The sequence below is a fragment of the Amyelois transitella genome, chromosome 28 (assembly GCF_032362555.1).
Source record: "Amyelois transitella isolate CPQ chromosome 28, ilAmyTran1.1, whole genome shotgun sequence".
Classification (NCBI taxonomy): domain Eukaryota; kingdom Metazoa; phylum Arthropoda; class Insecta; order Lepidoptera; family Pyralidae; genus Amyelois; species Amyelois transitella.
Window position 1 is genome coordinate 4,217,414 of NC_083531.1, and position 23,835 is coordinate 4,241,248.

Consider the following 23,835-nt stretch of genomic DNA (forward strand, 5'->3'; position numbering starts at 1 on the left):
GTAAGTAAGTTAACTGTATATGTAGATTTAGTACCTCTTGTGTACCTGCAGAAACAAATATTAAATAAATAAAAAATATTAAGGGTACTGAGAAAATGAAAAAAAAATAAAAATAAAAAAAGGAACTCTTATAGGATCACTCTAGTATCTGTCTGTATGTGATTATACATTTATGTACAGAATTGTAACATTCCTAAATCACAAAATATATTTTATGTATATTACAAAAAAATATTTCAATCTATAAAGGTCACATTCTGAAATCATACATTTAGCTTTTTCTTACATTATTACGAAGATCGTCATAACACTCCCATCGCTTGCCTCGGAAGGATACCTACATAAAAGTATATACTGTAGTAATGAACTAGAACTAGATCATTTACCTATATTGTTGTTGATATATGTTAATTATAATTTGTATTGTGCAACTTTTCTGTTTTGTTCAGAATGTATCATAACTGGCCAGTTACAAAAAAAAGAAAAAGAAAATTTTAACATGAAAAAAAATGTTTTTTTACATTTTCTCAGCACCCTTAATATTTTTTATTTATTTAATATTTGTTTCTGCAGGTACACAAGAGGTACCAAATCTACATTACAGTTAACTTACCTACATAAGCTAACTAGAAGTACACCCGCGGTCCTGACGTCAGGACCGCGGGTGTACCTATTTTATTAAAAATCTTTACATAGAAGGAGGTACACAGATTTTTAGGATAGGTACACTGAGGTACACATCAGGTAGGTTTTTAATCCAAAACAGATATTAAAATCCGTGAGGTACACCCGCCATTCTGACACACATGTTCACTTTCGTAGTTAGTACTTAGTCTTATTAAAAATTTTACTAAAAAACAGTTATTTTAAATTACTTAAGCGATGCGATGCCTTCAATTAATAAATAAAATAATACACACATATAATCACGTCTATATCTCTTGCGGGGTAGGCAGAGCCAACAGATTTGAAAAGACTAAAAAGCTATGTAATTAACACATAGATATTATGACGTTTTATTATACTTATATTATTACGTAATAAATAGATTATGCACAAATTAATTAAATTAGGTATTGGGTTGCCAACTATCTAAAAGTACATGTTATAACACATTATGTATGTACTATAAATTTGATAAACTCTATGGATAGAATTAAGCTCTATAGATAGATCGGGCCAAATCATAAATATCTATTTATTACATTATTTTTCGTACATATTTATTTATTATGTACTGTGCCCGCAACTTCGTCCGCGTGGAATAGTTATTTTGGGAATCGGTAAAGCCCTCAAGGATGAATAATTTTCCCCGACTTTTTCACATTTTCCATTATTTTTTTTGCTCCTTACAGTTGCAGCGTGATGTTATATAGCCTAAAGCCTTCTTCGACAAATGGTCTATTTAAGGCAAAAATAATTTTGTCTATTTGAACCAGTACTTCCTGAAATTAGCGCGTTCAAACAAACAAAGCTTTGTAATATTAGTATAGATATATTCCATCGCCTTGTTCCTTTTCACGACACGCTTAAGCACCGAGAACCACAAGGCACAGGCATAAACAAACCTGTCTTACAAAAATTGCTGCCAATATCACAAACTGTTCTTATCAAAATCCCCATCGAAGTAAGTCTGGGTTTCCGTTGAACAACTTAATAAAACATCCGACTTAACTATCATTTTGTCAGCTGTTTGTGTCTCTGTCGATTTCGACACACCGTCGCCCATATTCAACAATTTTGGCGAATCCAAACAACAGCACGTCTGAGTCTCCTTAATCGTGAAATCAGGGTATTTAATCTCAGTCAGAGTCTCCTTGTTTGAACGACCAAAGTCTATGGGTAACGTCTGAGTCTGAATATCTGATAGCGACACTGTTTCCGAGAAAAATATCGAGTCGTCCTCACTCGTGACCGATTTTAAAGACAACAAATCTTCGAACACAGTCTGAGTCGATATCTCGTCTGTTTTTGTCTCATAATTGTCGTTCTTCCAAAAGCAAACGTCATTTTTCAAATTGTCTTCCAATTTCGAAGTTTGCGTCGCCGACGAACGCTTGGGACTGTCACAGAGGTACTCGTTCAATTTTTCCGCTTCGGTCTTTTGTTTTTTTTTATTTTCGAAATTCGAATCCAACTTTCTTTTCAACGCTCGACTCTCTTTGTATTGTTTATGGACGTCCGGATGTCTCCTCATCAAATGAACGATTAATTGTTCGTGCACTTTATAATATTTATTGCATATCTGACACGAATAAACAACATTACATGTTTCTAAATGCTTATAAAAATTGGCAGTGTTAATAAAACTACTATTGCACTTTTCGCATTTAATGTCTTTGCTTTTATGCACTTTATTGTAATGTTGATTCAAATATTTCCGGCCGGTAAAATATTTTTTTTCTTTGCTCACATGATAATGACAATTTGGATGAGAACAATAATATTGCAAATCTATATAACATTTTTTATCAACTTGATGCGTTTTGAGGAGGTGGTAAAATAAGTCTTTTTTCTTCTGGAATTTTTCTCGACAATCGTAAGGGCAGTTTAGGTAGATTTTCGCGTCCATATCCGGCGCTGTTATCATGAAGACTAACTTTTTGTCATGTTGTACACACACCGCTGTGTTTTCCATTTCCTTTTCCTGTTGAACTGCTTCTTTTGCTGATTCTTCTTCATTCTGGAAATAAAATAATTAACACTTAAAAATCACATGTGTTCCAGCCTCCATCAACTTGCCCTAGAAGAAGACCAGTCCATCTCTTTCCCATAGATGTCGTAAAAGGCGACTAAGGAATATGCTTATAGTATACATGGGATTCCTCTTTTAGGCGATGGGCTAGCAACCTGTCACTATTTGAATCTCAATTTTGTCATTAAGCCAAACAGCTGAACGTGGCCTTTCAGTCTTTTGATGAATGTTGGCTTTGTCTACCCCGCAGTGGATATAGACGTGATAATATGTTATGTTATATGTGTGTGTTATAACAAGATAACTTTCGAACTGTTCATCTGAATTTGATGAAATTTGAAAAATATAAGAATGTAGAATTTCTCAATAGAATTTATAAGTTGGTGGGGCATCATAACGCCAAATAGCTGAACATGGAATATCAGTCTCTTCAAGACTGTTGGCTCTGTCTACCCCGCAAGGGATGTAGACGTGACTATATGAATGAATGCATTAAAATTGGTCATATAGTTTTTGAGATAATATATTGTAAATTGACATCCAATGAAAATGCTGCATTGTAGTTTGTTCCGCCGCTTCTTCTACACATGCGCTTTGGAAGCGGTAGTAGTTATAAGTAGATTTAAGTAATGTGACATCAATAAGTCATACCTTGTATCCAATTTTGAAAATAAACCTATTCTATTCTATTCTAAGATATCGATACAACTTTGTAAAAATTTCATAGAAGAAGTGATCACAACTTCAACAACTATTATGAGACAGCAAATAGCAAGCCGCCACAGCCGTATGGTTCCCGGCATAGCCGTATGGTTCCTGGCACTAATAGAAAAAAGAATAGGACCACTCCATCTCTTTCCCATGGATGTCGTAAAAGGAGACTAAGGGATATAATATTAAACTTCGGATTCTTATTTTAGGCGATGGGCTAGCAACCTGTCACTATTTGAACCTCAATTTCTATCATTAAGCCAAACATCTGAACATGGCCTATCAGTCTTTTCAAGACTGTTGGCTCTGTCTACCGTAAAAGGGATATACACATGACCATATGTATGTATGTATGAGACGGCAATTAACACCTGCAATTTGTTTTTCAGCGCAATGTCGGTACGCTGACACCGCTCCCGGAACCGCATGCAGGAGGTCAGGGTCTCCTCGCACGAGACGCACAGCAACTGAGATAGACCGTCCAGATTTGACACCTGCAATTAAAAAATAAATAAATACATAAAATCACGCCTCATTCCCGGAGGGGTAGGCAAAGACTATATCTTTCCACTTGCCACGATATCTGCATACTTCCTTCGCTTCATACACATTCATAACTCTCTTTTGACAGTTTTTGACTGCTCATAAAGGCATGCAAAGCTCCATTCACAAAACATCCTGTAGGATCCTGTTTCTTCTTTTTCTTTTTTATCTTATTATATGTACTTAGTTGTATTCTATTATTTGTAATAATAATAAATAAATAAAATTTCATTTACGGATAACCCCCAAATCTCATAACAAAGTCGAGTGATAGAAAAGCAACAAACGCTGCTATTTCACAGTTTAAACTGATTGGGAATCACCGAAAGTCTGGCGGAAGCCATTATATAGCCATATAAGGAAAGAAAAAATAAAACATTAGCTTGCCTCAATATCAGTACACTTGTAAAACTCGTCAACTAATCCCCATTCGACGATGTTTTTCATTTCCCCCGAATCTGCCAGGCAGCCCCGGCACATAAGCGAATATTCGCTAATGGGATTCGGCAGCTCTGTAAATGGTGCACTCATTTTACTTTCAATTTAATTAAAACAAGTGGATATTAATTTGTATTTCACTCTGTAACATAATACTATTTTCTAGTTCTGTTTTGGATTGGATTAATTTGACATTTAAGATTTGACTTTGACGCACAGTGGTTAAATAAGGATTGACGTGAAACGATTGATTTGACATTGACAATCCTGTTCTTTTTCTCTGACAATATTTTTTTTGCGAAATCTTGACCTTACACCGAGACGGGGGTGAACATGGTCACCGTTCCATTTTAGATAATATCAAAGCTAGGAAAGGAAAGATGTAAAGTAGTTTCTGCCTACCCCTGCAGGAAAGAGGACTTATTTTATGTTAAATATAAGAACAACCTATATAAGCTACAGCCATGAAAATGCTATAAAGTAGTAAATTCTCAGAAATTCAAATCCAAGACGTATGTAGATAAAAATTTCAAGTGGACATCTGTCTAACTTTATCCAAATTAATTGTTTTTGAAAAAAGAACAAACAATTTTGACAACCATTTTGGCTCAACTAAATTTACAAGAGAATGTTAGTCAATATTATAGATTATTTATCTATTTTATTCCACAAAAGTTTTACATCGAAACAAAAAGCCGGCATATTAATCGCTGCGAAGTTAGTAATAAATTTTTGATACGTTCCATTCGATACCGACGCAGACTTCAGCTCGGTCGCCATTTGCGCCACGAGACGGGAAAGATTGCTGGCAAGAACTTTTTCTGTGAAAATATAGGTTATTGTGATTATTTAGTTGTTATCCGTGCGTAAAACATTCAAAATCAGCAATAAAACCTGTGTTATAAGTTTGTTCTTCGTCAAAACACAGGAAGTGCGTCGAATATGTAAGTATTACATGGCTTTGATTTTCATTAATTTTTATACACGTGTTAAGATTTTCTTCAGAATTTACTGCAAATATCATTCTTATTTACCCGTTATCAACTTTTTTCATGTTATCTACATTGATTAGTTTCTATTACGTCGCGTATAAATGGGCGGGATGGCTTGAAATGTCGGTCAAACTTATTATTTTTAATCCAAGTGCTATTTTGGGCCGTTGTAAGAGTAGAATTATTGTCTGCCAGTATCTTGTAAACAAGATATGATACCGTTGCATAGAAAGTAGAATATTTTATATAATCTAGGGCGATTTTTTAACTGTTTCAAGAGCATATTAATAATTTTGTTGTAACGCAAATAAGGTTAATAATTTTTTTAAAGATTCGCAAACCGATGTGTTAATTTTTATATTTCCCTCATAATTTGTTACACAAACTTTTATTTTTTTACAATGCATTAAGCATGTATTGGTAACAGTTGTATTATTTTGTGCAACTTTTTCTAGACATATGGAGATAATATTGTCTGTTGCTATTGTAAACAAAGTAAAAAAAAAATTGGCAACCAAGTACCTACCTATATCTACACATAATTGAGTGGGTGTATTGTGTTGTGATTTCAAATTGTACATACATATAATCACATCTATAGCACTTGCCGGGTAGACAGAACCAACATTCTTGAAAATACTGGTAGGCCACGTTCAGCTGTTTGGCTTACTGATAGAATTGAGATTCATATAAAGTGACAGTTTGTCCAGTTTACTGAGTTCTCTTGAGGTCCTCATAGGTCATCAATCACGCTTCAAGTAGGTACTTAAAGCTTGGCAAACCAAATATTGTGAGTTTTTAGAGGGATACTCTAAAACAATTAAAGGCCGGGTGACTGTATTTAAAAAAAAAAAACTATAGATTAGGAGTAAAAAACTATAGATTAGGAGTAGGGTATTGAGAACCGGTACTGTCTCAAGGAACCGGGATATTCGGTACTGGACTCTGCTAGAATCAGGAAATCTCGGGATTTTCAGGAAATTTTAAAATGCCATTATTATTTTATTGAATAATCTAAATTTTAATGGTCTAATGAATAAAACAACAAATAAGTTGTATCATAACAATGCAAAATGATGCAATAATCAGTCTTAAGCTTGAGTTGAGTCACATTAGGACATATAATCTTGATAAAATCAGACTTTCATTGACTGAGATCAAAAGAAATCAACTTGAGCAATAATCAAACAATCTATAACTTATTCTAAATATAATTAAACTCTAAAAAAACAAAAAGAAATATTTAAAGAATCACTTATCTTGAGTATTAATAAGAATCAACAATAATTAGTCATAAAACTAAGGAACAGTCTTTCATTGAATGAAAATAACAATCAGCTTCAGAATTTAGCTTTAATAGTAGAACTGAACATTCATTAAAAACTACTAATATACATAATAAAAATAAACAATTAATAAAAATTACCTATGTAATAAAATAAAGTTAAAAACAAAAATCAAAATAAAATCTAGACCAAAGTAGAATAGATAAAGTGAAACTACCTATTTGGTTTTAATAGCTTTTTTTTTCGTTATAATGGGTCAACCCAAACGCGATCTAATTTTGTTACTTTGTAAACCAGCTGAAGAAAAGATCATCTCAGGTTCAACACTCGTCGGTGAAATAGTTAGAAAGTAGTCAAAAGCTTTTGATAAATGTCGCCCACGATCACCTCCATTCTCAAAATCGTCATTCTGCGTTACAACACGTTACATACATACATATAGTCACGTCTATATCCCTTGCGGGGTAGACAGGGCCAATAGTCTTGAACTGAATGGCCATGTTCAGCTGCTCGGCTTAATGATGGAATTGAGATCCTAATAGTGACAGGTTGCTAGCCCATCACCTAAAAAAAGGATCGCAATTTTATAAGCCTATCCCTTAGTCGCCTTTTACGACATCCATGGGAAAGAGATGTAGTGGTCCTATTCTTTTTTGTATTGGTACCGGGAACCACACGGCACGTTCCTTGCAAATTTTGTTGATTTCTGGCATTTAACTCCTTTGTTAAATTACTTCTTTCCGCTCCGTTCGAGAGCTCCGAGTCTTCTTCTATTTCAATGATCTGATTAGGTTGGATTGTTGTTAATAGCGGGGGACTAGTGCGTTTTAGTAATAACACATTTCGTTACTATTTTGTTGGAGAAATAAATACACTTAAATCATCATCACTTACATTTGCAAAATATGTATCTGGGTTCTGCAAGTAATTTAGTATAGATGCTTCTATTAACCGCTGCTAAAATACCGAAAGTACCGACAATCCCGGTTTTTTGTTTTGAATTCCCGGTACTTTTATTACTACAAAAATACCGGAACTTCCCGGGATTTTCGGTGCCGGGATTTCCCAGTTCTATACACTAATTAGGAGTCTCCAAAGGACTAAGTTAAATTTGGAATTATTTTATCTATACTTATATTATAAAGCTGTAGAGTTTGTTTGTTTGTTTGAACGCGCGCTAATCTCAGGAACTTTTAGTTTTCAATTGAAAAATTATTTTTGCGTTGAATAGACCACTTATCGAGGAAGGCTTTAGGCTATATAACATCACGCTGCAACTATACGGAGCTAAGAAATAATGGAAAATGTAAAAAAAAAAACGGTGTAAATTATTCATCCTTGAGGGCTTCAATGATGCCTAACATAACCATTCCACGGGGACGAAGTCGGGGGCACAGCTATTGTTAAATAAAACACATTATTATTATATTTATACACATTATAGAGTGTGTTACCAAAGAGTACTTAAGTATATTTATAACATTCTATTTTTGTCTCTATATTGTCTATTTAAACAGAAAAAAAAAACAATGAAATCACAACGTTTTTCTTGAAAATTCGCTTCGCCTGATCGTTTATTTATATTTTTCTAATAAATGACAATTAAATTAAAAAATGTGTTACATTAATTTTCTTAAAAAATATACATATGTCCGATGACAATTATATTTTCTTATTGTTATTGTATAAATTTTATTTTTATTGTAATAAATTAGCGATCTGAAAATTGAGTCTGTGGGATATGGCGCACTAAATATGAATGAAATTCATTTCATTAAATCTGTTACATTAAATTTGTAGTCTTAAATTATGGCAAATATTTTTCAAATATTTTTTTGTGAGCTTAAGTAAGTGCAACTGAAGATAGTCAAAATCGAGTCAGAAATAAGTTGAAATCCAAGAACTGCGTGCGGAGTATTAAATGCCTCTTAATTGTAGCCTAAAAATTTACGCGTGTAGAATTAATTGCTTACTATGTACCTAAGTAAGTAAGTAAGTAGTCGTGTGGTTCCCGTCACCAATACAAAAAAGAATAGGACCACTCCATCTCTTTCCCATGGATGTCGTAAAAGGCGACTAAGGGATAGGCTTACAAACTTGGGATTCTTTTTTAGGCGATGGGCTAGCAACCTGTCGCTATTTGAATCTCGATTCTATCATTATGCCAAATAGCTGAACGTGGCCGATCAGTTATTTCAAGACTATTGACTCTGTCTACCCCGCAAGGGATACAGACGTGACCATATGTATGTATGTTTTTCAAATATTTTTTGCGAGCTAAAGTTGAAATCCAAGAACTGCGTGCGGATGTATGAAGTGCCTCTTAACTGTACCTATCCTAAAAATTTACACGTGTAGAATTAATTGCTAACTAAAAAGTACATGCACAGATTCAATACTTATTGGTTGAGAGGAAAAAGCATGAAGAGTTTGGTTGCAAACTAACTAAGGTACTGAGAAGAATATTTTAAGAGTATCTTTCATGCCGAAAAAATGGATAATGTATATGTTCCCGTGGGATTGTCTATGAACGACAACGTGCCGAGCGAAACCGCGGAAAATGATATTTACATACATACATACATATATATAAAGTCACGTCTATATCCCTTACGGGCTAGACAGAGTCAACTGTCTTGAAAAGACTAATTGACCACGCTCAGTTTTTTGGCTTGATGAAAGAATTGAGTTTCAAATAAATATATACAGGCCAAATTACACATATTGAGTCAGCCTCGAAGTAAGTTCGAGACTAGTGTTACGAGATACTAACCCAACGATACTACATTGTATAATAAATACTTATATAGATAAACATCCAATCATAAAAAGTTATTTTTCTCATCATGCCCTGGCCGGGATTCGAACCCGGAACTACCGCTGCGCCAGAGAGGCTGTCAAATAGTGGCAGAAGAAGTTCCCCTTTACCCCGAAATCTGCAATGAATTGAAATTAAATCATTATTGCGAAAATATGGTTACCTATACCATGGTAGATGAATGGATGATAGATTTTTTTTATTTTTAAGTATTAAGCAAATTTTAATTTCTCCCTGAAAAAAAATTTCATGCAGTTTATGACAATGGATACATTGTTGCACATTATTATTACTCACATACATATTTAAGAACATGAGATACAGGAACAATAATATGTCAAATAAAATAAGTCAAATTGTACTAAAATATTTTGATTTTGCATTAAAATTAAAATACAATATTTTACTTACATTTAATGTATGAAGAAAAAAATATCCTACTGGAGCGAATCCCCGGGACGCATCTAGTCACAAATATAACCATAAATAACTAATATAAAATTTTCTTTAACTGATTCATCTCTCGTTAGGTAATGTTAGGTAATGGCACATAAAATTGTTACCTGTTAACTAATGACATTTTTAGTTAACTAGTTGTCCCGGCAAACGTTGTTTTGCCATATGAATAATTTTGAAGTAATTTCTAGTTAAAACAAAAAAATGTTAAGAATGGACAACTCTTATCACTAAGGGGTATGAAAAATAGATGTTGGCCGATTCTCAGACCTACACAACATGCTCACAAAATTTCATGAGAATTAGTCAATCCGTTTTGGAGGAGTACGGGAACGAACATTGTGACACGAGAATTTTATATTTAAGATAGATACACCTTTAATGTATGAAATAAAATTATTCCATTGGGGCGAAGCCCCGGGACGCAGCAAGTTACAAATATAACCATAAATGACTATTATAAAATTTCTTTCACTGATTCATCCCTTCTTAGGTAATGGCACATAAAAATTGTTACCTGTAAACTAATGATATTTATTAATGACTAGTGACCCGTCTTAACAATTGAAAATGACCATTCCAAGACCCTCATTCACAAATTGTTATCTATAAACTAATTGCTCATAGATAACATTATAATTAGACTTTTAAATATTTTCCTATAAAAAGGAACGTCACCTTCCTTTTTATATTAGTGCGAATTATTTTGTGATACTGGAAGGTAACTCTCTGCGCGACGCTTTTCGTATATTGAGGTTAGTTTTCTTTTTTGTTTTAATTATTACTACCTATTTGATTTTAAATATAGAACTATGTGACGGTGCCGTATGTTTATTGTAGATTTTTTGAGCATAAAGGCAGTTCTTTTTTTTTAATTATTACGATTTTAATATAGAATATGGTGATTGTTATTTTTTACTATGATTTATGTTGAAGTCGAAGGAAATTTATTTTCTGTTGTGGGTGAAGTAAATTTTTAGTTGTTAATTTTGTCGCCTTTTATCTTATGACCTGTCTTATATATAAAATTCTCATGTCACAATGTTCGTTCCCGTACTCCTCCGAAACAGCTTGACCGATTCTAATGTTTTGAGCATGTTGAGTATATTGAGTAGGTCTGAGAATCAGCCAACATCTTTCATAACCCTAAGTGGTAAGGGTTATCCACCATTAACATTTTTTTTTAACTAGAAATTACCTAAAAATTATTTATATGGCAAAACGACGTTTGCCGGGACAGCTAGTAAAACTTTAAAAAATACCAGATGCGATTCTAACGAAATTATTTTTTGACAACTTAAATCTCTTCTGTATTAGTATGTATATATGTATTTCTACATAATTCATTTCGTATGTTTTATCGGAATTTATATTTATATTTATTTCTACATACATCCATACATAAAATCACGCCTCTTTCCCGGAGGGGTAGGCAGTATTTATTTCTAACAAACATATAAAAAGAAATCTTCTGTCCAAGACTTAAGATGTTATATTTAATTAACTCCTGAACTATTCCCGCGTTAGGTGTTAAAATTGACGCTAATCCTGAACGTTTAAATCAAAATATATTTTTTTAAATCGATTACCACGTATACAGTACAATTTGCCGGAAATAAAGTATCATTATATATGTTAAATTCATTACTCCTATGCGTTAAATTTGTTAAATTATGCGTTAAATTCGGCTAGGCATCAACACTATATCCCTTGCGGGTTAGACAGAGCCGGCAGAATTTAAAAACTGATAGGCCACGTTCAGCATTTTGGCTTGATGATAGAATTGAGATTCAAATAGTGACAAGTTGCTAGCCCATCGCCTAAAAGAAGAATGCCAAGTTTGTAAGCCTTTTAGGCGTTTATACATACATACTTAAATTCACATCTTTATCCCTTACGGGTAGACAGAGCCAACAGTCTGATAAAGACTGAAAGGCCACGTTCAGCTATTAGGCTAAATTATAGAATTGAGATTCAAATAGCGACAGGTTGTTAGCCCTTCGCCTAAAAGAAGAATCCTTAGTTTATTAGCCTATACTTAGTCGCCTTATACGATATCTATGGGAAAGAGATGGAGTGGTCCTATTCTTTTTTATATTGGTGCCGGGAACCACACGGCACCAACATAACACGTTATTTTATAGTTGAGACATAAATAAAAATTTCTTTCACTGAGTCATCTCTCGTTAGGTCATGTTTGGTAATGGCACAAAAAAAATTGTTACCTGTAAATTAATGACATTTATTACTGAATAGTGAGCCGTCTTAACAATTGAAAATGACCATTCCAAGACCCTCATTCACAAATTGTTATCTATAAACTAATTGCTCATAGATAATATTGTTATACTTTTAAATAATTTCCTATAAAATGGGGCGACGTTTCGTTTTTATGTTTAGTGCGAATTATTTTGTGATACTGGAAGGTTCACTGCTCGACGCTTTTCGGACATTGTGGTTAGTTTAGTTTTTTTTTTTATATATTACTATTTCATTTTAAATATAGAATTATGTGACGGTGCTGTGTATGTTTACGAATTGTGCTTTAAATTTATTTATTGTGGATTTTTTTAGTATAAAGTTAGTTATTTTTCAATTATTACGATTTTAAATATAGAATTAGGGGTGTCTTATTTTTTTTTTTTACTACCATTTATGTTGAAGTCGAAGGAAATTAAATTATTGTTGGGTAAAGTCAGTTTTTAGGTAGTTGTTAATTTTATCGCCTCGTTATTTTGTGCTATATCTTACTTTAAACAAATACCAGATATGATCCTAAAGAAATTATATTAATACAATTTATATCACTTCTGTATTAGTATTTATTTGTACATATTTAATTTCGTATGTTTTGGCGGAATTTATATCTATATTTTATTTCTAACAAACATAAAAAAATCTGTCCAAGACTTAGGGTGTTACTACTCGTAATCGATTCAGTAGTTTTTGAGTCGTTAAAGAGTAGCAAACATCCATACTGACATCCTCACATACTCACAAACTTTCGCATAATATTAGTAGGATTAAAAAAAAAGTTATAATAAAATATTAAATACGATTCTCTCCTTATTTACAGATCGTGGTGCGCCGGCGATGGTAACAATCACGTCGAACGTACAACGCGAACCTAACAGTGCCTGAATAAGTGTTGAAAAATTAAAAAATTAAAAAATATTTTTTTTACTCGTACACGCGTGAACATTTAATGGTGACAGTATGAAGATCCCAGAGACATCGGCAAACGTTGGTGCTTACTATGGTAACGAGGAGAATGGACAGTGGCAGGTATGTTGATCTATCTACCTACATATAATCACGTCTATATCCCTTGCGGGTCAGACAGAGCAAATAATCTTAAAAAGACTGATAGGTCACGTTTAGCTATTTGGCTTAATGATAGAATTGAGATTCAAATAGTGACAGGTTGCTAGCCCATCGCCTTAAACAAAAAGATCTTTAGTTTGTACGCCTATCCCTTAGTCAACAAACTTGAGATAATTTTTTTTAGGCGATGGGCTAGCAATCTGTCACTATTTGAATTTCAATTCTATCATTGATCTAAATAGCTGAACGTGGCCATTCGGTCTTTTCAAGACTGTTGGCTCTGTCTACCCCGCAAGGGGTATAGACGTGACCATATGTATGTATGTAATACAATATGTATGTATGTATTTCAGCAGCCCAACGGCGTGATAATGGATTCCGGCGTGGGCGGCGGCGTGGTGGGCGCCGGCGACGCGGGCGTTCAGCGGCCACCCCTCTACCCCGTACATGTGCCGAGGTCGCATATACCCGGTAAGTGTCTTCTTCTTCTTTAGCCCATATTTTTTTTTATTAATAAATAAATATATACGGGACAAATTACACTGATTGAGTTAGCCTCGAAGTAAGTTCGAAACTTGTGTTATGAGATACTAACTCAACGATACTATATTTTATAACAAATACTTAATATAGATAAACATCCAAGACCCAGGTCAATCAGAAAAAGTTCTTTTCTCATCATGCTTGCCGGGATTTGAACCCGGGACCTCCGGTGTCACAGACAAGCGTACTTGACCTTCCAGCAATCTTGACCAGATCGTCCGTCCATCTGATAGGGTTTTTCATGACATTCTCAATATCTTTGTATGTATATGTAATACCTTTCTTACTTTAAATTAATGAATCGATTGAACAGCCAAGGTGACGCAACACATACTTGTCAATGTTGAACCAATCAGTGTAAACCACATTAATAGTGTTATTTGTCATCAAATTTTTCACCATAACGTCATAAATTCTTATATGAAAATTTACATAAACTTTGCGTGTATGCTTCTATCTATACTTATATTATATAGCTGAAGAGTTTATATAAATAAATATAAATATAAATATATACGGGACAAATTACACTGATTGAGTTAGCCTCGAAGTAAGTTCTAAACTTGTGTTACGAGATACTAACTCAACGATACTATATTTTATAATAAATACTTATATAGATAAACATCCAAGACCCAAGACAATCAGAAAAAGTTCTTTTCTCATCATGCCCTGACCGGGATTCGAACCCAGGACCTCCGGTGTCACAGACAAGCGTAGTACCGCTGAGCCACAGAGGCCGTTTGTTGTTTTTTTGAGTTTGTTTGTTTGAACGCGCTAATCTCAAGAACTAGTGGTTCGAATTGAAAAATTCTTTTTGCATTGAATAGACCATTTATCGAGGAAGGCTTAAGGCTATATAACATCCCGCTGCAACTATAAAGAGCAAAGAAATAATGGAATGCATATGTTTAAAAATCGGGAAAAATTATTCATCCTTAAGGGGTTCCAATGATGCCCAAAGTAACTATTCCACGCGGACGAAGGAAGTAGTAGACGGGCACAGTTAGTATTTGATAACTAGCATTTTGTCTGGGGGCGGCATCCATTAAAAAGAGATGGAGTGGTCGTATTCTTTTTTTCATTGTTGCCGGGAACCACACGGCATAAATTCTTATATGAAAGTTTATTTAAAATTTTTGGTGTATATTATCCAGGCTACGTGATGGCCGGCGCGTATTACCCCCCGGCGCCCTACGCGGCGCCGGCGACGCCCGACGACTTCGCCGACTACATGTGGATGGAGAACGAGGAGGAGTTTGATAAACAGGTATATATAGTTTGTTCATTACAAATTGCTCGTTTGCTATTGCTAGTTTTTGTTGTTGACAGGATGTCGTAAAAGGCGACTAAGGGATAGGCTTATGAACGTGGGATTGTCCGTTTGGGCGTAAGGCCATCATCCAAAAGGAGAATCCCAAATTATACAGGGTGACTTTTAATTCAACTGCATAAATTTAACTGTTAAGTGTACTCATCTAAAGGATATTTAAAAAGGTTAAAAAAAAATATCGGTTCATATTTCAGAAAGCACGAAAAAAATAAAAGTATAAAAATCCACGATCCTAAATACGTCATATCACCCCGGTCGGCGGAAAAGCGACGCGTAAGATTCAGAGGTCAACGACACAATTCATTCAGCTGAGCGATCTCGACAACTCCGTACTTTACTTGATCTTGATACTAGAAAAATAATTTATTTCTTAGACATTTATTACATGTTTAGTTTTAATTTCTTTTTGTAGTATTGGTATGTATAAAAACGCGTGTGACGTAGTTTTTGAGGGTTTTTTAAATGTGAAAATGATGACGTTTAATTTAAATAAAGATAGGCTCAAACGGCTTAGAAGCATGGGTTGGCAGTTGTTTTAAATGTCACCCTGTATAAGCCTATCGCTTATTCATGAAGAAAAATGAGTGGTCCTATTTCTTTTTCTATTTGTGCTGGGAACCACACGGCACGGTTTAATACAATATTAGGTTAATATTTGTACGGAATTGACCTCACACGGCAATAATTTCAGGTGATGCAACAGTTGGAGGAGGAGGCGTTGATGGAGCAGTGTATAGAGGCGATGTTGGAGGACGAGCAGAGGGAGAGGCGCAGGCCGAACGGGCACCATCAGTATCCCACGTGAGTGTCAAATTGTATATCACGGTAGAACCACACGGCTCAATGTGTGTAGTTTGTCCCGCCAAAAGAAAAAAAAGAACTTCAGTGCTACACTGCAGATAGACTGCAGAACTACATACATACATATAACCACGTCTATATCCCTTGCGGGGTAGACAGAGCCAACAGTCTTGAAAAGGCTGATGGGCCACGTTCAGCTGTTTGGCTTTATGATGGAATTGAGATTCAAATAGTGACAGGTTGCTAGCCAATCGCCTGAAAGAAGAATTCCAAGTTTATAAGCCTACAGCCTTAGTCGCCTTTTACGACATCCATGGGAGAGAGATAGATAGTGGTCCTATTCTTTTTTGTATTTGGTGCCGGGAAACACACGGCACATAAACAACATGTGAAACCAAAAGTCATGACAATTATTAACTGACGTTGGAAGTGTCCCATAATAATGAACAAATAAAATGTATAACATTGAAGTATGCAGAGATCGTGGCGAGTGGAACGAGGTGGTCTCCGCCTACCCCTCCGGGAAAGAGGCGTGATTTTATGTATATATATTGACAAAAGTTATTTGGACAAATTTGTGTTGCGTCACCTTGGCTGTTCAACCCATTCATTAATTTAATGTATGTCATGTATGTATGTATAACATCCTGAATATCCTGATTAAGGTTGCAGGCAGGCTAGACTGCCTATATGTCAACCATTCTTGCGCCATTTCGGGGGGAGTGGTGCAAGAATGGCCACTTTAGAAATCATGCTGTCCCTAGCTAGGTACTAACATAGTTTTTAAGCATTACTAATACAAACGAGTCCTTGTTACTTATTTAAATAAAATTCATTCATTCATTCATTATTATCTGCGACAGAACCAGCAACGGTGCTTCATCGCTGTCCCTCGAGGAGACCGTGTCCCGGTCTCGCCTCAACCCCCTCGCCGCCGAGTTTATTCCCACGGCCGCCGTCACTAGGACGGTTACAGGTAATTTTAACTGTACATTACATACCAGGCCTGTTACAGGTAATTTTAACTGTACATTACTTACTAGGCCTGTTACAGGTAATTTTAACTGTACATTACATACCAGGCCTGTTATAGGTAATTTTAACTGTACATTACATACCAGGCCTGTTACAGGTAATTTTAACTGTACATTACATACCAGGCCTGTTACAGGTAATACTGTACATTACATACCAGGCCTGTTACAGGTTATTCACTATACATAACATATGATCGTGTTTATATCCCCTTGCAGCGGGGTAGACGGAGTTTGGAACTTTGTCTAATTGTCCTCGGTTTTGGTCGTTATATATAAAAATATTTATTATGAAATATAGTATCGTTAGTTAGTATCTCGTAACACAAGTCTCGAACTCACTTCGAGGCTGACTCGATCTGTGTAATTTTCCCCGCATATATTTTTCTAATAATTCTAATTTATTTTAATTATTTAGGAATAAAATGAAACCACGCATTCAACTCGGGAACGGAAGAGAGAGAGATTTTATTCGGTTTTGCACACTTGTTACAGATTATTATTAATTGAAGGCAAAAGAAAGTAGCTCACATACAGACAAATAGACAGGTATAGAGGGCGCTGCTGGTGCAATATTTTTTGAGTAAATTATAACAATATATTTTTTTGTATTACAGAAGAGAAACGAGACACGCCGGAGACTCCGAGCACGGAGTCCCAGCAGTCGGAGCAGGAGGAACAGAAACCCGAGGAGGCTGAACAGCTCACAGACACACACACAGACCCGCAGATAGGTGGGTTGATATGTCACACAAGCTGAATTTTTATATATATATAAATTCAGCTATATATACAGGGTGACTTTTAATACAACTGCATAAAATTTAACTGTTAAGTGTACTCATCTATAGGATATTAAAAAACGTTAAAAGAAAATTATCGGTTCATATTTCAGAAAGTACGAAAAAAAATAAAATATCAAAATCCACGATCCCAAATACGTCATATCACCCCGCGACAAATACCAAAAGCGACGCGTAAGATTCAGAGGTCAACGACACAATTCATTTAACTGAGCGATCTCGACAACTCTGTACTTTACTTGATCTTGATACTAGAAAAATAGTTTATTTTTCAGACATTTATTTACATGTTTAGTTTTAATTTCTTTTTGTAGTATATTGGTCTTTAATAAAGCGTGTGACGTATAGTTATTGAGGGTTTTTTAAATGTGAAAATGATGACGTTTAACTTAAATAAAAATAGGCTCAAACGGCTCAGAAGCATAGGTATAGTCTATGTTTAAAAGGATGCAGTTGTTTCAAATGTCATCTTGTATATATATATATATATATTTTATATGTAGGCACGTCTGTATCCCCTACGGGGGTGGACAGAGCCGACTGCCATCGGAAAACTGAAAGTATATAAGCCTATCCCTTGGTCGCCTTTTACGACATCCATGGGAAAGAGATAGCAGTTCTATTCTTTTTTTCTATTACACTGCACGATTTTTATACATACCGAGACACTGATTAAGAAAGTTTGTCATACAAAAAAAAATTGAATATATATCTCAATTAAATTATTGTTATTATATTACATTATTAATATATATTCAATATAATTTCAGAACCCACGCCGCCCCCCACGGACCCGCCGGAAGTGTCCGCGGCGGACGTTCAGACAGACGACAAGCGGAAAGACAAACACAACAAGAGATCTGAGCCGAAGAGAGCGGTCAGAGACAACAAGGCTAAAGGGAAGGCCGCGCAAGTTAAAGAGGCGACTAAGGTCGGGAAGAAGGAGGAGAGGCGAGAGGGGAGGGTGGGCAACAGCGGGGATGACAGCGATGGGGATGTTCAGGTGAGATGTGCAGACATACATACACACAAACTTAATATACAGGGTGACATTTAAAACAACTGCATCCTTTTAAACATAGACTATACCCATGCTTCTGAACCGTTTAAGCCTATTTTTATTCAAAATAAACGTCATCATTTTTACATTTAAAACCCTCAAAAACTATACGTCACACGCTTTATTAAAGACCAATATACTACAAAAAGAAATTAAAACTAAATAAATGTCTGAAAAATAAACTATTTTTCTAGTATCAAGATCAAGTAAAGTACAGAGTTGTCGAGATCGCTCAGCTGAATGAATTGTGTCGTTGACCTCTGAATCTTACGCGTCGCTTTTGGTATTTGTCGCGGGGTGATATGACGTATTTAGGATCGTGGATTTTGATACTTTAATTTTTTTTCGTACTTTCTGAAATATGAACCGATATTTTTCTTTTACCGTTTTTAAATATCCTTTAGATGAGTACACTTAACAGTTAAATTTATGCAGTTCAATTAAAAGTCACCCTGTGTAGAAGATGGGAGTGAATGACCGACTGATATATCACTGCGCAACACAAACAGCTTTGGAGAGTTGAAATTTGGCGTGTAGATCCTTTAGGGTGCACTAAGAGGGTATTTCCCAAAATCTCCCGCGGGAACGGGAATTATTGTTTCACGCGGGCGGAGCCGCGGGCGTCGTATAAGCCGACTAAGGGATAGCCTTATAAACTTGGAATTCTTCTTGTAGGCATTGGGCCAGCAACCTGTCACTATTTGAATCTCAACTCTAACAGCTGAACGTGACCTCTCAGTATTTTCAAGACTGTATACCCTGTCTACCTCGCAAGGGATATAAACGTGATTTAACATATGTATGTAACTATTCATTTCATTACAGCCCCAACCGGCCCCAGTAGAAGAGCAAACCGGCCCCAAACCCATAAACTACGCGGCGGCCGCCAAAGCGAACAAACCCAAAAAGCCCAGCACGCCGCCCGCCGCGGAGAAGACGTCGCCCGTCCCCACCGCTGGCACCAAAATTGACAAGAAGAAGGTCGACAAACCCGTGCAGAGGAAGAATTCGGCCAAGTGAAAGAGATAGAACGATTGTAAGTTTGTAAAAAGGATAGGGACGGAATGAGTGTTGGGTTTTTTTATCTGCCGATTGTTTTTGTGTTTCGAATTGTTTTTAATGGAAGCCGTAGTTTTTTTAGCGATGTAGGTATAATCGAATGATATAAACTGGATTCACAGATGATTTGTTGGATTTAAAATATTATCGCGTCTGTGTTCTAGACAGAGCCTGAATATTTAAACTGTAGCGGTTTGATCAGTGAATAGTCTGTATTTTTAATTTTTTTTGGTCGAAATGTGGTAATATAATTGTATAGGAAATTGGGATGAATGATGATCAAAGTTTAAGATAAAATTACAATTGCAATTTTAAAATAATTTTTTTCGTGAATGATAAATAAATGTCACTGATTGTATTTTGAAAAAAAAAAAGAATGAGAATAGAAAATTTGATAATTACTTGTATAAGTAACGAAATTTAATGATTTATCTATGGCCATGTCGACCACATAAATGATTTTTTTTTAATACTTAGCGTGCAAATTCTACTAGCTTCGCGGCCACACGTGATAATCTATACTATAATATTATAAAGCTGACGAGTTTGTTTGTTTGTTTGAACGCGCTAATATCGGGAACTACTGGTTCTAATTGAAAAAATATTTTTGTGTGCAGTAGACCATTTATCGAGGAAGTCTTTAGGCTATTTACCATCACGCTACAACTATAAGGAGGAAAGAAATAATAGCAATTGTAAAAAAAACGGGGAAAATTATTCCTCCTTGAGGGCCTCAATGATGCCCAAAATAAATGTACCACGCGGACGAAGTCGCGTGCGCAGCTAGTAATAACATATTTGTGAAACTGAAAAAATCGGCAGTTAAAAAAAATCAACAGTGAAAAAAAAAACGTGAGCGATCGAACGTCGACGCTTTAAGCGGTTTTTTTTTTGGATAACCGTAGATCATATTTCTACGATGTCTTGTGTCGTTTGCGCATGTTTTCAATTGTGAAATAGCACGTTTTATTCATAAATAATAACAATATTGTCACGTTTATAAATCGCATTGTACGACGGCGCGGAATATCGCATTAAAGCAACCTACCGCCTACCGAATTGAACCGGATAATAACTCAGCAGAATAACAACCTTATTTACATAACACAACTATATATCAAGTGATATAGCCCAAACGACACGAAAAACTAACTGCGTATAAGGTTTACATACAAGCCGCGGCGGTCCTAGGTACGAATGCCATTTCGAATAATTGAATAGTTACTAAATAAAATGTTCGGACAAAAATAAAATAAAAATACACTAATTCATACATAGTTTACGTCTTTACCCCTTACGGGACAGACAGAGTTGCAAAGTTCACGCTCGATTTAGTAACTTGCATAATGGAATGGATTTAGTAACTTGCATTCAGTTATATGAGAAGTATTTTTTTTAAATAAATTATTTCAATCTCTAACCTTGATGTTGTAGTAATATATGGCAGTTGTACCTAGGTTTTGTATAGTAAATGTATATGTTTAAAATTATAATTATGATAAATTTAGTATATATGTGATATTGACATTAAGCATTTTTTTTAAAGTTCTAATGAATAAAAAAAGTAAAAAAAAAGCTGTATAAAAATCTAATTTTAAAAATAGTATTACGTTAGTGTTCACGGCTGGGTAGTGTAGGTTTTTTTTTATAAATAAGGATTTTGAGAGAGTCATTAACTAAAAATTCTTTCGAAGGTATGTTATGCAACAGAGATAATCTTTTGGGGAAGTTATGGGGGGCTATTTTTAATAGGGAATTTAAGAATGCTTTGAAAATCTATTAAAATGGTCACTTGTTATTTATATATTCAGTGTGATTTTAAGTTGTTTAAACAGTTACAATTATAACTTTAAGGCAAAATTGTAGGTTTTAAATGTTGACAATATTTTATCTATAATTTTTTGTGCTGTATTTTAATAGTTTTTTTTTTGGATTAAATTTAAGGCCCAGTCTGTGAAGTTTAGATAACAGATTCAGTGACACAAAAATACAATGATAATAAAATAAAATAAATAATTTGATCTGTATTAATAAATATAAGAAAACTGCCTAAAATATTTAACGTGCACTAGGAAAATGTTCTTTTGTAATAATAATAATAAAAAAAAAAACGAAAAAAATATTGTTTTTTGTGTCACTGGATTTCATTAAGGAGTAAGCCGTATGGCAGTCCATTATAATCCTACGTAGAAAATATTAAAAAAAAAATAGTCTTGTACATTTTATGAAAGTTAAAAAATAAAAATGTATATGAAAAAAAAAGTGCACCTGAGTGGTTTTAAATGGGTAATAAATACATTTTATTTATAAATTTCTAGTAAGTATGTTTGGTGCGCACATATTGAGTAAAGATAATATTTATGGTCACGTTCAGGCATGTTCGCGTATACTTTTTTTAATGTTATATATTATATATAAACGCGTATGTCAAGATTTTCATACGCTTTTATTAAAGGTTTTTTTTTTCTGTTTTAACAGATAAAATTATGAGTCAAACATAACATTACATATGATCACGTCTATACCCCTTGCGGGTAGACAGAGCCGACAGTCAAATAATTATGAATAAAATAATATTATAAATTAATGCAACTGACGACAGACCACTAACTAATACTGACCATAAATTGTTTATACTCAATGCGTGCGAACCTTATTTATAATGTAGTTCATTTCGTACGAAACTCATGTAGGGAAATGAAGATTTTAGCGGAAATAGGTAGTATTTACAAATATAATTAGATGTGAAATGGTGCAATTTTTTTTATCCGAAACTCGATCAATATAGGGGTAACACAATTATAATTGTAATATTCCCGATAAATTTCCGAAGAAACAGTGATGAAGAAAGTTACAAATAAAAAAAAACAAATGCAACTGTTTTCTTTTTTAATATTTTTTTCTAAATGAGTTCCGTATGGATATTTGTGTTAATCAGTTTAGCGTACCGTGCTGGTAATATTGTTTTGACAGGGAAAATATTTCTCTCACTATAATTGTTATTATTATTATATTATTCTTATGATTAAAATTAGTTGTATTGTGCATTGTCGAAATGATTTTAAGACTCGTTCAAATTCAATTTATTGGAATGTAATGCATTTTTTTAGGCATAGAATGTTACTATGCAATTAATTTAGAGATGGCTCTAAAATATTTGAGGTATTTTATTTTCTGTCATTGGAATAAATTTTAATTGAAGCGAAAATATGATTTTTCCTTTGTCCAAGCATAAAAAAGACTTGTATGTAATTGAAAGTTGATCGTTACGAGAGACACTCATAGCACAATCAATCAATTTGTAAGCACTGTAGAAGTCCTAGTGAAATTTTCACCAAAAACATCGCTAACACTAGCTTAAAGGGCTTTAATTATTTGAGCTTATGAAGAAGGAATATAGTCCGCTATCGAAATTGAAGCCTTTTTAAGATATTAGTAACTTATGTGGCGATTATATATGTACCTACCTATTTTGAAATAGATTTTTCATTATGCCTAGTGGTTTATATCTGTTTAACGAAGTGTAGTCCAAGGCCGAATTTGTCAATGAAAGCAATAAATATTAGAAAGAATATTTTCTATTTAAATAAAAAATTGAAAAAAAAAATATTGTTTTTTTTTTACATGGGGTGATGAGTCCCATAGATAAATTTATTAGGCGTTATAACGGCTACACTTTGTTATTTCATACTAATTAAGGTTAATTAATATTGTACTAAATTCAATTAACCGTATCAACATTGATTTGTATGTAAATAGCACGTGAAACCCACACCCCTAACATAGTTATTTCGGATTTGTATATAGCTAAAAAAATGTACAATAATCACGGAAAATGTAAATTTATAATAATTAAGCCGTACGAATGCGTCAGGTCCTATATGTTTGTGAATTGGTTATAAACAGAAAAATAAATTAAAAAATTATGCGATTTTTTTA

At 34.2% G+C, this 23,835-nt stretch overlaps 2 protein-coding genes across 3 annotated transcripts; one reads left to right on the forward strand and one right to left on the reverse strand.

The window, feature by feature from the left end:
- Positions 1-819: 819 nt before the first annotated feature.
- Positions 820-4,598, reverse strand: LOC106138083 (uncharacterized). The gene is made up of 3 exons (XM_013339119.2): positions 4,337-4,598; positions 3,778-3,900; positions 820-2,683 (listed from the first exon to the last, which is right to left on the reverse strand). The coding sequence occupies exons 1-3, from the start codon at positions 4,478-4,480 to the stop codon at positions 1,595-1,597; spliced, it is 1,356 nt and encodes a 451-aa protein (XP_013194573.2). The 5' UTR covers positions 4,481-4,598; the 3' UTR covers positions 820-1,594.
- Positions 4,599-5,122: 524 nt separating this feature from the next.
- LOC106138074 (uncharacterized) lies at positions 5,123-22,076 on the forward strand. 2 transcript variants are annotated; one of them, XM_060952421.1, is made up of 9 exons: positions 5,123-5,331; positions 13,016-13,224; positions 13,620-13,734; positions 14,964-15,076; positions 15,831-15,940; positions 16,804-16,916; positions 17,592-17,708; positions 18,548-18,780; positions 19,663-22,076. In XM_060952421.1, the coding sequence occupies exons 2-9, from the start codon at positions 13,156-13,158 to the stop codon at positions 19,855-19,857; spliced, it is 1,065 nt and encodes a 354-aa protein (XP_060808404.1). In that variant the 5' UTR covers positions 5,123-5,331; positions 13,016-13,155; the 3' UTR covers positions 19,858-22,076. The 2 variants fall into 2 exon arrangements, with proteins under 2 accessions (XP_060808404.1, XP_060808403.1); XM_060952420.1 differs by having other exon boundaries at positions 5,124-5,331; positions 13,617-13,734.
- Positions 22,077-23,835: the final 1,759 nt, after the last annotated feature.